We start from the raw sequence: 16,068 nt of genomic DNA, 5'->3' as shown, positions 1-16,068 counted from the left end.
TTTAGACATTGGGATACAACACCTAAAAAGACAAATTATTGTACTTTATAGGGCTTACATTCTGTGGGGAGAATTAGACAATTATATATAATGTCAAGTAATAAAAAGTACCATAGAGAAGAATAAGATAGTAAGAGAAAAAATCATTGGGGAAGGTTGGGGAAATGCTAAGTCAGTATGGGGAGGACTGACCTGCCCAGAGATGTCACATGAACAAGATGGGGGAGAAAGCCATGCAAACAAAGGTGTCGGGGAAGGGAGTCTTGGGTTTGAAGGGAAAGTCTCTTCTTATCCCAGTTTATTCTTCTTTCTAGTACTACCATCATGGGACATCAGCTATTTATATATGCAGACATACGTGTATGTGTATGTTTCTGTATACACACACACACACACACACACACACACACACAGAGAGTCTTTATTTACTGCCTCTTTCCCCTACTATAATTGCTCACTAAGCTCAGCATTTCAAAATGTAAAAGCCCTCAGGTGGGAGTGTTCCTCTTGTGCAAGAATTACAAGGAGGCATGTGGCTGGTGCATAGTAAGGGAGAGGAAGAGAGGGGCCAGATCACGTAGGGCCTTGTAAACCTTGGAAAGTAAGACTTTAGATTTTATTCTAAAGTATGACAGGAAACCATTGCAGGTTTTTGAACAGGGGAGTAAACAGGGTTTTAAAAGGATCGCTGGCTACTGATTGGATATAATGATTGCTAGTTGTACAAAATGATTCAGCTCAGAAAATCAACAACAAATGACCGTATAAAAAGCTTATGTACATTATAAGGGGAAAGTTAGTATATGGGGTGGTCAGTTTATACTGAGTGATAAGTACAATTTTTTTTCAGTTTTATTGAAATATAATTTATATACAACAAAATGCACCAATTTTAAGTGTACAATTTGATGAGTTTTGACAAATGTAACTACCAATGTAACTACCAACTCAATCTCGACATACAACATTTCCATCACCCCCAAAATTCTCTCATAATGCCTGTCTGCAGTGGATCCCCTCCTCTCAGCCACCCCTGGCAACTACTATCTGCTTTTTTCATAATTTGGCCTTTTCTAGAATTTGGTATAAATAGAATCATACATTATGTGGCCTTTTGTGAGTGGCTTCTTTCACTTAGCATAATGCTTTTGAGATTCATCCATATTGTTGGGTAAATTAGGAATTTGTTCCTTTTATTGCTGAATAGTGTTTCATTGTATTGATATATCACAATTTGTTTATCCATTTACCAGTCTATGAGCATTTGTGTTGTTTCCCTCTTTTGGCCGTTCTGATTAAAGCTGATAGGAACATTTTCATTCAAGTCTTTATGTGGACATATGCTTTCATTTTTCTTGGATAAATAGTTAGGAGTAGAATTGCTGGATCTATGGTAAGTGTATGCTTAACTTTAAAGAAACTGCCAAACTATTTGCTATTTTTATTCTTACTAGCAGTGTATGAGGGTTACAGTTGCTCTACTTTCTTGCCAAAACTCACTATTGTTGGCCTTTTAAATCTAACCATTTTAGTGGTATCTTGTGGTTTCAATTTGCATTCCCTAATGACTAATGATATTATACATATTTTCATGTATTATTTGCAATCTGTTCATGAAATTGTTTGCCCATTAAAAACTTTGAATTGTCTTACTGAGTTGTATGATTTTTTTATATATACTGGATACAAGTCCTCTACCTTTATGTTTTGTAAAATTTTTCTCCCAGGCTGTGGCTTGATATTTTAAAATAAAGTTTTAATTTTAGAACGGTTTTAGATTTATAGAAAAATTGAGAAGCTAATACAGAGAATTCCAGTACACCCAATACCTCATCTTCCCTATTAGCGTCTATATTAGTATGGTGGTACATGTTTCACAGTTAATGAACCTGTATTAGCACATTATTATTAACTAAAGTCCATATTTTATTTGGATTCTTTAGTTTTACCTAATGTGAAAATCTTTTTTTGTTCCAAAGTGTTTTTCACCTTACATTATGTTTTTCATCTCTAGAAGTTTGATTAATTTATTTTTTCATAGCTTCTTTTTCTTCTTATCTTCATGTTTTCCTATACGTACTTGAACATACAGAGTATGTTTGCGAAAGCTAGTTTAACATTGTTAGTTAACATTAGAATTGTTTGCTAGTTCTATCATCTGTCATTTATAGGTCTGTTTTTGTGTGGTAATTTCTTCTGGTTATGAGGCATAGTTTTCTGCTTATTTGAATGCTGGTCATCTTTGATTTTTTTTAAACACTGTATTTTACATCTTTGGGAGTTGGATATTGTAGTATTTCTTCAAATATTGTAGGACTTTGTTCTGGGACACTGTTGTGTAAATCATTTTGATCCTTTTGAGGCTTTTTTTTTTTTTTTTTTTTTTTTGTGGTACGCGGGCCTCTCACTGTTGTGGCCTCTCCCGTTGCGGAGCACAGGCTCCGGACGCGCAGGCTCAGCGGCCATGGCTCACGGGCCCAGCCACTCTGCAGCATGTGGGATCTCCCTGGACTGGGGCACGAACCCGCACCCCCTGCATCGGCAGGCGGACTCTCAACCACTGCGCCACCAGGGAAGCCCTTGAGGCTTCTTTAAAACCTTGTTAGTGCAAGTCTAAAGTAGCCTTGTTTCTAGGGCTGATTTGGCCCAGCTCTAGACGTTACCTGAGACTTTTCCTGATGTCCTCACTCTGGCTGATGGGAACATGACTTATTCTCCCCTCTGTGTGAGCTCCAGGGATTGCTCAGCTTACTCTTTTCCAGGGGTTCTTTCTTTGGTCTTGTAGCTTCCTCACAAGTGTATGTAGGCTAATACTCATTTAAAGTCTCAGGGTTCTACAGGCCTCTGGCATTCTCTCCGTGTAGCTTCCTCCTCTTTGCACCCTGTACTGCATATTCTAGCCTTTCTGGCCTCCGTGAACTCATAACTTTGTCTCCTCAACGCTGGAAGAATGTTGGCTCTTTTTTGGGTTCCTCTTCCCTGTGCTGTGGTCTGAAAAGTATCTCTAGGGATTAAGTGGAGGCACCTGATTTGTGTCTGTTTTTCTCAGGATCACAGTCCTGTGCTGGCTATTGAATGAAGTCTGTCTGTTTCATATATTTTGTCTGATTTTCTAGTTAGGAGGACAAATATGATCCCTATTATGCCTTCAAAGTCAGAAGCAGAAGTTCAGTAGACACACTTTTGAAGTTATAAATGTATTTTGAAGTAGGAGAAGTATTTTTGAAAAAAAAATTGCTTCTAATATATCCTTTAATTTTCTCATATCCCTTTTTCTTAGGTATTTTTGAAATGTCAAATTTAAACATTGGGCAAGAGTTATTTTTAGAATAATTTTGTTCACTTTGTGATTTTTAACTTTGTATTATATTGAAATTAATTTTGCAGAGCTTATTTGCTGATATATCCCATTTTAAAGATTGTTGAAATGGCATATATACTGTTATGATCTTGTACATATATTTTGGGAATGACTAAATATGATGCTTTAAATTTTTCTCACATTTCAGTTCCTTTCTCACATACTTTGAAAGATATATGTGATTAGGCAAGGGAGGTTATGTAGAGTAAAAAAAAAAAAAAAAACCCTTGTAATATGGTGATAATTTACTTGTGCTTACTTGTACAGTCTCTCTGTTCAGTGTCATAGAGGCTTCTGACCTGGGTCTTTATATGTTTGGATATATGGGTTCAGGCTTTTGAGCATGAGCCACCCGCTCTTGCTTGGCCCTGCCTGCAGTAAACCTTTCTCTGCCGCTCCCCCAATATACATACATACATATATGTATGTGTGTGTGTGTGTGTATATACATATATATATATATATATATATATGAAATAATCCAGGGCAAGGATTCAGTCTTTATCTGTTCTAAATCATAGTCCTTATTTAGTTGTGATCTCTTTCCCAATATTTAGTTGTGAATTGATTTAGGTAGACTATTCACTTGGAAGGCCTTATTCAAACTCGTTACAATTAATTACGCAATTTCTTTCCTTCATCTTATAAAATGCCCCGTTTTTATTAATGGTTTTATTTATCTCTCAAGTTTGGAAGTTCTGGTCCTTTTCTCTTTCTTTCTATTTCCTTTTCCCTGCTGCTGTCATTTCATATCAGGTGGTTAATGTTTCAAGCCTGCATTGTAAAATAGCCTCCAGTTTGGTCTCTCTGATTTCAGTTTCCTCCCCTTCCTTTTCATATATCAATAATATGTGAATGTCAGTTTATGTTTCCTTGGCCAATATACTCATCTTGACTTTTTCTTCTACAGAAAGCTTGAATGGCTTCTCATTATTTTCCCAATCAAGTCCAGATTCTGATGAGTGGCATGGAGCAATCTCCATATTTGGCTCCAGCCAACCATGTTTCCTAAATGTGTCTTCTGTGACTCTGACGCTTTACGGCTGCCTATGTGTTGCTCCCTGCATATCCACCAAGTGGAATTTTCTAGCTCCCTGACCAGTCTTTGGTTTTGTTTTACATCCTTCAGGAAGTCTGCTATTAACTTCTTCATCTTATACTGGGCCATTTCCTTTTGAATCCTCAAAGTACTTATTGTTTGTATCACTCACTTTCTATTTAATTATACAGACCTTTTGTTGTTTTCCAGTCTGTGATCTTCTAAAATTCTGTGGACAATTAGATTTTCTAACTGCATTAGAACAAAAGCCCTGGTCTCAAATACCTGACCCCTTTGCTCAAGTTATAGGTACACATTAGGGAGGTCTTAATGTTGTGGTCAGTTTTCCTTGGATCCAGGAAACTGGGGACATTTGTAGATAATTTTGGGCATTTGGTGATCTTTAGGTTGGTAAAGAATTGCCCTGGTTTCCTAGGTAATATTGGTCTTAGCTTAGAACATAGTTAATTTTTCTGCATTGACTGTGATTTCTGACTCAGATACTCTCTTGCATTTGGATATCTAATTGTCCCAGCACCATTTATGTAAAAGACTATACTTTCTTTTCTCTTTTTTTTTAATACTGTAACTGAAACTTTATTGCATATATATTTTCACTTACTAAATTGCTGAACCCAGTAAAGAAGTATTTGTTTTCTACTTTTTTAAAAAAATTAATTTTTATTGGAGTATAGTTGATTTACAATGTTGTATTAGTTTCTGCTGTACAGCAAAGTCAATCAGTTATACATATACATATATCTACTCTTTTTTAGATTCTTTTCCCATATAGGTCATTACAGAATATTGAGTAGAGTTCCTTTTGCTATACAGTAGGTTCTTATAAGTTATCCTTTCTTTATTGAATTGTTTTGGCATCCCTGATGAATTGACCATAAGTGTAAGGCTTATTTCTGGATACTTCTATTGCATTGATCTATGTCTATCCTTAGCTATATGTCCATATCACACTGTCTTGATTAATTTGTAGTAAGTTATAAAACCTAGAAGTGTGAGCCTTCAATTTTTAAAAGAAAAAAAGTGTTTTTCTTTTAAAAATTGTTCTGACTATTCTTAGTTCCTTGCATTTCCATATGAATTGTAAGATTAGTTTGTCAATTTTTGCAAAAAACGGCAGCTAGGATTTGATAAGGGATTGTGTTGAATCAGACCAATTTGGGGAGTATTGCCATCTTAAAGATATTAAGTCTTCTGTTCTATGTACATTGATGTCCTTCCATTGACTTAGGTCTTTAATTTCTTTAAACCATGTTTTATAGTTTTTACTGTACACCTCTTACACTTCTTTTGTTAAATTTATTCCTATTTTATTCTTTTTGATGTTATTGTAAATTGAATTGTTTTCTTAATTTCATTTTCAGATTTTTTATTACTAAGGTATAGAAATACAACTGACTTTTGCATATTGAGCTTATATCTTGCAATCCTGTTGAACTTTTTTATTAGTTCTCATAGTTTTTTAGTGGAGTTTTTAGGATTTTTTGTATACAAGATCATGTCATCTTCCAATAGAGGTAATTTTACTTCTTCCTTTCTAATCTAGATGCTCTTTGTTTTTCTTTCTTGCCTAATTGTCTTGTTCAGAATATCTACTATAATGCTGAAAAGAAGTGGTAAGAGTGAACATTGTTGTGTTGTTCCTGATCTTAGGGGAAAGGGTCTTTCACCATTAAATATGATGTTAGCTTTGGACTGCTGTAGATGCCCTTTATCATGTTAAGGAAGTTCCCTTCTATTTCTAGTTTGTTGAGTGTTTTTCTCATGAAAGGGTATTGGATTTTGTCAAATACTCTTTCTCTATTAATATGATCATGTTTTAAAAATTTGTTTTATTCTTTATTTTATTAACATGGTGTATTACAATGAGTTTCAGATATTAAACCAAACTTGCTTTCCTGAAATCCCTCTTGTTCATGGTGTTTAATCCTTTCATATTTTGCTGCATTTGCTTTCCTTGAGGATTTTGGTGTCAATATTCACAAGGTATATTGTCCTGTAGTTTTCTTTCCTTATGATATCTTTGCTTTGTTTTGGAATCAGGGTTGCACTGGTATCATACAATGAGTTGGGAAGTGTTCTTTCCCTTTCTAGTTTTTGGAAGAGTTTATGAAGTGTTGACATTAATTCTTCTCTAAGACTAATGGTATTTTAATGTTTGTTTTTATCTTTTAGGATTCTCCTTTTACAAATGCAGGAATGGGATCTAATCTAAATCTCCTGGGTGAAATTGAGTGTGATGCCAGCATAATGGATGGAAAATCCCTGAATTTTGGAGCTGTTGGAGCACTGAGTGGTATGTGAACATTATAACACATTATCTCTATTCTTAGAAAAAACCTGAATATTACCATTTCATTCCTCCTAAAGACTTAGCTCAATTGTTTTCTTCATTCTTACTTGGAATAGTGTTGAAAACAAACATTGTTTTCTTTTATGGAATTTAAAACAGAAAATCTTACCTACAGATAGAAAGAAAACAGTGAAATAGCTTATGTCCAAGTCTTTGGTTAGAGTTTGATCATTCTCCTCCATCTCCTCAAGAGATTACAGACATGTAAAATGGGAGTTAGGATATTCTATTAGTTTTGCAATTATTTGAATACACAAATAATATATTTTTATTGTTAAAAACTTCAGATGATATAAATAAAATTTACCTTTGGTCTTCCAAATCTTTCCTTCCAAAACTCTCCTTAGGAGGTTTAACCAGTAAAATAATGTGCATTTATCCATATTTATATGTAAGAGAAACATAGTTTTGCACATATTTTAAAAAAATCAATGTACATATTATTATGAAACTTTTTTTCTTTTTTTCTTTTTGCTGTACGCGGGCCTGTCAGTGCTGTGGCCTCTCCGGTTGTGGAGCACAGGCTCTGGACGCGCAGGCTGAGCGGCCATGGCTCACGGGCCCAGCCGCTCCACGGCATGTGGGATCTTCCCGGACCGGGGCACGAACCTGCGTCCCCTGCATCGACAGGCGGACTCTCAACCATTGCGCCACCAGGGAAGCCCTCTTTTTTTCTTTAAATAGGATGTCTTGGAGATTTTTTCCACATCAGTACATATAAGATACAAATGTTTTGCTGTTTACTTATTAAACAAAATATACATGAAGGGCACAGATTTTTGAAAAAAAAATATTTTTTTGGAGTATAGTTGATTTACAATGTTGTGTTAGTTTCTGCTATACAGCAAAGTCAATCAGTTATACATATGTCCACTCTTTTTTAGATTCTTTTCCCATATGGGCCATTACAGAATATTGAGTAGAGCTTCTTTTGCTATACAGTAGGTCCTTATTGGTTATCTATTTTATATATAATATTATGTATATGTCAATCCTAATCTCCCAGTTTATCCCTCCTCCCCTTCCCCCTGGTAACCATATGTTTGTTTTCTACATCTGTGACTATATTTCTCTTTTATAAATAAGTTCATTTGTACCATTTTTTAGATTCCACATATAAGCGATTTTAAGTATAAAACTTCATTAATTTCTAGATGTATATAGCCATGTAAACCACCACCAAATCAAGACATAAAACATTTCCATGTCAAAATATAGAACATTTCCAAACTCCCAGAAGGTTCTTTATGCCTCTTCCTAGTTTATACCTCTTGTACTCTCCTCCTACCCATTCCCCCTTGTCCATTAATTCTGACTTTAGGCACCATAGATTAATTTGCCTGTTCTTCAAATTCCTATGAATGGAATCGTACACCTCTGTGTCTGGTTTCTTTTGCTTAATGTTATGCCTGTGAGATTGATTTATGATTTGTGTCATAGTAGTTTTTTCTTTTGTGTTAATAGCATTTTATTGCATGAATATAAAATAACTTATTCTCTTGGTGGATATTTAAATAATTTCTAGTTTTTGACTGTTATGAATAAAACTCCAGTGCATATTTTTGGGCATGTCTTTTGGTAGACATATGCACTTATTAATATTTCCCTTGAGTATAAACCTAGGATTTGGAATGGTAAGTTTAAGTACATATGTACTTTGCTTTAGAAGATACTGTCAGACAGTTTTAGAAAGTAGTTGTTACAATCTATACTCCCACAATGTATGAGCATTTCAGTTACTCTGCATCCTTGCCAATGTTTGATACTGTTATTCTTTTTAAAATTTAGTCATTTTGATATGTGTGTAGTGGTATTATTGTTTTAATTTGAGTTTCTCTGGTGACTAATGATATTGAGAACCGTCTCATATGCTTATTGGCCATTTAGATGTCCTTGTTGTGCAGTGTGTTCAAGTCTTTTGCATACTTTTTTTTTGCGGTACGCGGGCCTCTCACTGTTGTGGCCCCTCCCGTTGCGGAGCACAGGCTCCGGACGCGCAGGCTCCGGATGCGCAGGCTCAGCAGCCATGGCTCACGGGCCCAGCCGCTCCACGGCATGTGGGATCTTCCCAGACTGGGGCACGAACCCGTGTCTCCTGCATCGGCAGGCGGACTCTCAACCATTGTGCCACCAGGGAAGCCCCTGCATACTTTTTATTGGATTTTTAAAAAATTTATTTGTTGGAGTACCTTATATATTTTTCATACAGATCCTTTGTCAGATACATGTATTGTGAATATCTGCTCCCAGTCTGTTGCTCACTCTTCTAATGAAGTTTAAGTTATCAACCTTTAATGTTATGGTTAATTTTTATTGTATTTTGTTTAAGAAATCTTTGCCTACCCAAAGTTTTGAAGGTAGCTTCCACTGTTTTCTTTTAGTAGTTCTATTGTTTTTAACCCTTCACATTTAGCTTTCTTATCAAGCTCAGATTAATTTGAGTGAAGTAGGAACCGAAATTAACTTTTTGCCCTCTTATGGATATCCAAATGACTCATTGCTATTGTCAATAGAAAGGACAGTTCTTTCCTCATAGGATTGTGTTGGCAAATCAGGTGACTGTATGTGTAATGGTTTGTTTCTATACCTTCTATTCCATTAATCTGTCTATTGCGAGTCCCACACTGTCTTGATTTCTATAGCTTTATATTGTATTTTGATAATTTGATAGTGTAAGACTTCCAACTTCCTTTTTCTTTACAGTTGTATTGGCTATTCTTTTTTTTTTTTTTTTTTGCGGTACGTGGGCCTCTCACTGTTGTGGTCTCTCCCATTGAGGAGCACAGGCTCCGGACGCGCAGGCTCAGCAGCCATGGCTCACGGGCCTAGCCACTCCACGACATGTGGGATCTTCCCGGACCGGGGCACGAACCTGCGTCCCCTGCATCGGCAGGCGGACTCTCAACCACTGCGCCACCAGGGAAGCCCTTTTTTTTTTTTTAAAATAAATTTATTTTTGGCTGTGTTGGGTCTGGGCTTTCTCTAGTTGCGATGAGCGGGGACTACTCTTTGTTGCGATGCGTGGGCTTCTCATTGCGTGGCTTCTCTTGTTTCAGAGCACGGGCTCTAGGCATGCAATCTTCAGTAGTTGTGGCACATGGGCTCAGTAGTTGTGGCTCGTGGGCTCTAGAGCGCAGGCTCAGTAGTTGTGGCGCATGGGCTTAGCTGCTCCACAGCATGTGGGATGTTCCCAGACCAGGGCTCGAACCCATGTCCCCCACATTGGCAGGCGGATTCTTAACCACTGTGCCACCAGGGAAGCCCCTGTATTGGCTATTCTAAGTTTATGGCATTTTCATAAAATTTTTAGAATCAACTTGTCAATGTCCATAATAAAACCCTGCTGAGATTTTGACTGGTATTGCATTGAATGTATAAAACCATATGTGGACAACTGACATCTTAACAATATTGCATATTCCTGTTCATGAACATGAAATATGTGCATTTGTATAAATATTATTCATTTCTTTCTCAGCAGTGTTTTATGGTTTTTAGTATAGATGTCTTATACACCCTTTTTATTAGATTTATTCTAGATATTAAGTTTTTTTTGATGGCTATTGTAAATATATATTTAAAAAATTAATATACAGTTATTTTTGTATTTAGAAATACAGTTGAGTTTTGTGTATTGGACTTATATTCAGTGGCCTTGATGACTTCACTTATTAATTCAAGCAATTAGAAAAATAGATTCTCTTGTAATTTCTATATACACAGTCACATCTTTGAATCATGGCAGTTTTTTTTTTCCTTTCTAATATTAAACATTTTTTTTTCTTGCATTATTGTGCTGGCTCTGACACTCGGTGCAATATTGAATATAAGCGGTGATAGTGTACATCCTTGCTTTGTTTCTGGTCTTAGAGGGAGAGCATTAGATATTTCACCATACTGTGTGCTGGTAGCTGTAGGATTTTCATAAATGCTCTTTATCAGATTGAGGACATTTCCTTCTAGTCTTAGTTTGCTGATAATCTTTATTTTAAATGGGTTATTGAATATCATTAAGTGTTTTTCTGCATCTTTGGCTTTTCTTTTTTATTTTGTTACATATGATGGAATTTATGGTTGATTTTTGAATGTTAAACCAACTTTTCATTCCTGGCATAAAGTCAGGATTGTAATTTTTTATATTTTTCACATTCCACTGGATTTGATTTACTGATGTTTAAGATTTTGACATCTATGTTTATATAATAGATTGGCTTTAATTTTACTTTCTTAAAATATTCTTTTTAGATTTTGGAATCATATTATGGCTGGCCTCATAAAATGAGTTGGGATTTTTTTCTCCTCTGTTCTTTGAAAGAGTGTGTGTACAATTGGAATGTTTTTTAATTGTTTGGAAAATGCATTAGTTATTTTGAATCATTGGAGTTTTCTTTGTGGGAAGTTTTAAATAAATGGGATTCAATTTCTTTACCAGTTACATGATTATCTATATTTTTTCTTATGTGTGTTTCCCAAGGAATTTGTCTTTTTCATAGGAGTTGTCAAATTTATTTGCCTGAAGACTTTATTGACTTCCAGTTTAATGTCACTGTGGTTAGAGAATGTATTCTGAATGGTTCCAACCCCTTGAAACTTTCTGAGACTTGCTTTATGGCTCAGCTTATGGCGTATTTTGATGAATGTTCCATGTGAACGTCAAGAGTATTCTGCAGTTGTTGGGTGTGTATTCTATGTATGTCAACTAGGTCAATTTGCTTATTCATTGTTCCAATCTTCTGTATCTTTTCTGATTTTTGTAATATGTAAGAACAGCATTTCAATTAGTTTTAATTTCTTTTATTATGAGGTTTTATTGGTATTTAATGAAATTTCATATTTTTAAAGGCCATTAGCATTTCTCTGTGAACTGTTTATACTTCTTGTGTGGCTTGCCTTTTACCTCTGTTTATAACGTGCTTTATCATATTGGAATTTAAAATTTTATTTGTCAAACTTATTACTTTCCCTTTTGTGGCTTTTGTATTTTACATTTCTTAAGGTTTATCTCACTCATAACTGTAACTATAGTCACTTACATTTTCTTCAAATACATGTGTAATTTATTTTTCATTGGCTTCTTGAATGCATTGTTTGTTGATCAATTTCTGAATTGATCAGCAAATTGTCCCTATATAATTTATTGAATAACAACAGTAACAATAATATTAAGTACCATTTATTGGGTTAGTATTACATACATACCACGCAATGTTCTCCAGTAGTTCATGTATGTTAAATCATTTAGTTCTCATGATAACCTTCTGAGGTCAGTACTTTTATCCCCATTTTATAGGTGAGGAAACTGAGCCACAGGAGAGATTTACTAATTTGTCCAAGGTTACTGTGTCAGTCTGGGTCCACCTAGGGGACAGAAACCACACAGCAGTTTAAACAGGAGAAGCTTAGTGTAACGGGCAGAGGGAGACTACCCAGGTAAGGATAAAGTTGGAAGGGAGTTCAGACCTCACAGAAAAAGGTGTGGCTGCAGCTGACTGTTTGACAGCCCACTTTTTTGCTGGGTTACCCAGGCCACAGTCACCGTGAGAGCAGAAACAATCCTGGGGGCCTCAGGCTGATAGGTGGGCACACAGAGGCCAGGAAGCCATGGGAATTAAACCTTTGTTTGCAGGATGAGGATTGGGCTTTTGGCTCCCTAGACAGCCAGCCCCACAGGGTGCTTTGCTATGGGGCTGGGGAGAAGGTGTGGGGATCAGTGACTTGAGCTGGGCCTGGTCCTGTTCTTTCTGGGGCTGTCAGCTATGCTGCTGTGGCCTGAATCAGGAGTTGGGGAAAACATGGTAGCCAAATGCTGGAGAAAGCTGCACCCCGCAAGCACTTAGCACTGGAGAGAACCTTGTGGACCAGATAGTGAGAATAACTGGTGCTCTCCTGGAGCCTGGCTGGCAGGCCACCTTTTCCTCCTGCGTGGTGTCTCCAGTGCCCTCTACTGACAAAGCTGACCCGTGTGCCAGCTGGCAAAGGAAACATAGTTAAAAGGCCCATATCCACTTTCACCCATAAGGCAACCAAGGGTGAATTTATAGCTGAGAAGCGATAAATTGATAGCTGGTTTCTGACTCCCATCACTCTGTGTTCTTTCCACCTCTCATAGATAGTCCATCCGTTTTCCTATTCATTTGAAATACTATCTATATCATGTATTAAATAGCCACATGCACATGTGTTTGTGTCTCAACTTCAGCTTTATTCTATTCCATTGATATATTTGTCTATTTGTACCCAAACCACACTCAATTAGAATAGCTTTTAATAAAAAATGATTATCTTGTAAGGTGAATACCTCTTCGTTTTTTTACAAAAAATTTTTTTTCATTTTTTTTCCTGATGAATTTAAGAGTCAGCTTGCCATGCATCATAGAAATCCTTTTGAAGCTTTGATGGAGAATTTATAGCTTTGAATTTGTAAGTTAATTTGGTAATTATTAATGTCTTTACAATACTGTATCATCACATACAGAAATAAATTTATTTTAAGAGCTAGTACAAGGCTTCCCTGGTGGCGCAGTGGTTGAGAGTCCACCTGCTGATGCAGGGGACACGGGTTCGTGCCCCGGTCCGGGAAGATCCCACATGCCGCGGAGCGGCTGGGCCCGTGAGCCGTGGCCACTGAGCCTGCGCGTCCGGAGCCTGTGCTCCGCAATGGGAGAGGCCACAACAGTGAGAGGCCCGTGTACCGCAAAAAAGAGCTAGTACAGAGATCTAACCTTTTCCTTTCTTTGCTACTTCATACATTCTTTGGGGGGGCAGAGAAGTTTTTGGTGTTTAGCTAAATATCTAGTTTTGTTTTAAGGCAATCTGGTGACCTTAATTTGAGGTTTTTAGTCTCTTTGTATCCCACTTCTGTTTTTTTGTTGTTGTTGTTATTAATAGTGTTCTGAAAAGCATCCATAGGTTAGTGGTTAAGGGCATGGTCTCTGACATTAGCTGCCTTTGTTAAAATCTCAGTGTGTGATCCTGGGCAGGTAACTTAACCTGTGCAAATGTTTCCTCAGTAATCAGATAGGGTTTATAACTGTACTTATGTGATAGAGTTGAAGGATCAGTTAAATAATCTGATACATTTAAGGACTTGACACTGGGCCTGGTGCATACTGGATCCTAAGTTTCTGTCACTGTCTTCTACCATCATCATTGTCATGTTTGTCATTGTCATCGTCATGCTAGCAATTTTTTTCATGCTAATACTTTCTGTCCTATTTTTCCTCCTAGGTAAGCACCCTTTTCTCACTGTTCACATTTTGTTTTCCCTTCTGGAAACAATCCGAACCATATTTTAAGTCTCAATCTTGTACATACTTGGCCTCTCCCCACCCTTATCCCATTTGTAGGACTTTCTCTTTATTTTTTCTTGCAGGTGAGATTTAAAATTTTTGGTCATTAATTTTTCTCCCCAAAGTAAATTTGAAGCTGTTTGTAATCATGTTTATTCTTTAGAGGAAATTCATGGTTTTGATAATTGATGCCAAATTTTCAGTTTATTTTTTAAATTCTATACTGAAATCTATTAAAAAGGAACTTAATTTAAATTTGTATTATTGCAAATTCAGTCTTTGCTGCTGTAGCACATGATAAAATGAGAATATATGTTTTATATTTGTTCTTATATCTATAAGTATTCATATATTTGTCAATTTGATCCTTATTTTTCATGATAATTAACGGTTTTCATTAGTATATTTAAAGAAAGTTTTCCATGATATTTAAAATTTGTCATATTGAAACTGCCACAGAATTGAGTGGGAAACTTGAAGACTTTTTGACTTCATTTTCTGCCAATTTTATTTTATAGGAATCAAGAACCCAGTCTCAGTTGCAAACAGACTCTTGTGTGAAGGGCAGAAGGGCAAGCTCTCAGCCGGCCGAATTCCTCCCTGGTAACTGCTTTGTTCTTAGACTTTCCGTGGGTCTTTGGTCTTTGGTGCATGCGGTGTTTGAAGGCTATTTTTATCCACAGAAGGCTGATGCAGTTGGTTACACACCAGCAGTAGCTTGCCTTTGAGAGGAAGACACGCTTTGTTCTGTGATCTTGGAACATTTTGAATACTTGATAGAGCTCCTGTTGGAATAGAATATTGTGGATTAAAGCAGAAAAGAGATCAGTTAATTTTAGGTTTTGTAGTTGATTATAGAGATGCTTTTGCTGTTAATAAGTGTTCAACTGGGGTCTTTTTATTATAAAACTTTAAAATATCTTTAAGACCAGAGTCTAAACTCATTTTTTTTTTTTTTTTTTTTGGCGGTACGCGGGCCTCTCACTGCTGTGGCCTCTCCCGTTGCGGAGCACAGGCTCCGGACGCACAGGCTCGGAGGCCATGGCTCACGGGCCCAGCCGCTCCGCGGCATGTGGGATCTTCCCGGACCAGGGCACGAACCCGTGTCCCCTGCATCAGCAGGCGGACTCTCAACCACTGCGCCACCAGGGAAGCCCTAAACTCATTTTTAATGTTGAGAAGTTCTTAATATAAAAGTATGTAATTTTTCTTTTCTGGAGAAACATATTGTGACACTAAAATTAGTAAAATTACATCTTTTCTCCAGCATTAACATATAATTTTCATTAAGAGAAACTTCGAACTTTTCAAATATTTATGAAAGTAGAGAGAACATTTTAAAGAGCCCTCATGAACCTACCATCTAGCTCCAATAATTAACAATATTTTTGCCCTTCATCTATCTCATGCATCTCTTTCCTATAGTATTTTAAAGCAAATCCTCACCATCGTATTTCATCCTTAAATAGTTTTGTAAATTTCTGTTTGCAAAATGTAATTACAGTCCTGTTAACATGCCTAATAATATAAACAAATATGCGTCAATATTGTCTTATACTCAACCATCTTATACTTTAGTACTATATGTGTTCAGCATGACTGAACACATTAAAGTTACATTAATACTCTCTGTTGAAAGTTGTGACAGTGGTACTATAGAAATCACTTTATTTGACTGTTATAATTTCAAGTCATAGAAAATAAATTAATATAGTTTTGAGAAATCTTGAAACCTTTTACCCAAATATATTCACGATATCCCTGTTTCCCATGTTAAGAAAATGAAACATGTTAAGAAAATGAAACATTACCAAGAGATTTGAAGCTGCCTAGACTGGACCCTTTCTAATGGCATCCTTATCCATCTCACTGTCCCATACCCTTACCCTGACCCCATCTCTGGCCCTGCCCCTAGGTAACAATTGTCCTCAATTTTAGCTTTTTTCATTCTCATATATTCCTTCATAGTATTAAACATATACAGTACAGGCGTACTTCATTTTATTGG

The 16,068-nt window shown here is 36.4% G+C and overlaps 1 protein-coding gene across 5 annotated transcripts in view; it reads left to right on the top strand.

Annotated features, from left to right (window-relative positions):
* The window catches only part of TASP1 (taspase 1), a 275,170-nt gene that overhangs the window by 36,408 nt on the left and 222,694 nt on the right, over positions 1 to 16,068 (top strand). For all 5 annotated transcript variants that reach the window (XR_009535136.1, XM_060122574.1, XM_060122576.1 and 2 more), the window contains exons 5-6: positions 6,594 to 6,714; positions 14,579 to 14,663. Coding sequence is in view for 4 of the 5 variants with exons in the window: in XM_060122574.1 (XP_059978557.1) it covers positions 6,594 to 6,714; positions 14,579 to 14,663 (206 nt within the window). In the remaining variant the exon portion in view is untranslated. The remainder of the gene's footprint in view (positions 1 to 6,593; positions 6,715 to 14,578; positions 14,664 to 16,068) is intronic.

This window comes from Lagenorhynchus albirostris, chromosome 15, assembly GCF_949774975.1.
Source record: "Lagenorhynchus albirostris chromosome 15, mLagAlb1.1, whole genome shotgun sequence".
Lineage (NCBI taxonomy): Eukaryota > Metazoa > Chordata > Mammalia > Artiodactyla > Delphinidae > Lagenorhynchus > Lagenorhynchus albirostris.
Note: the sequence above shows the minus strand (reverse complement) of the source record. Positions and strands in the feature narration are given on the sequence as shown.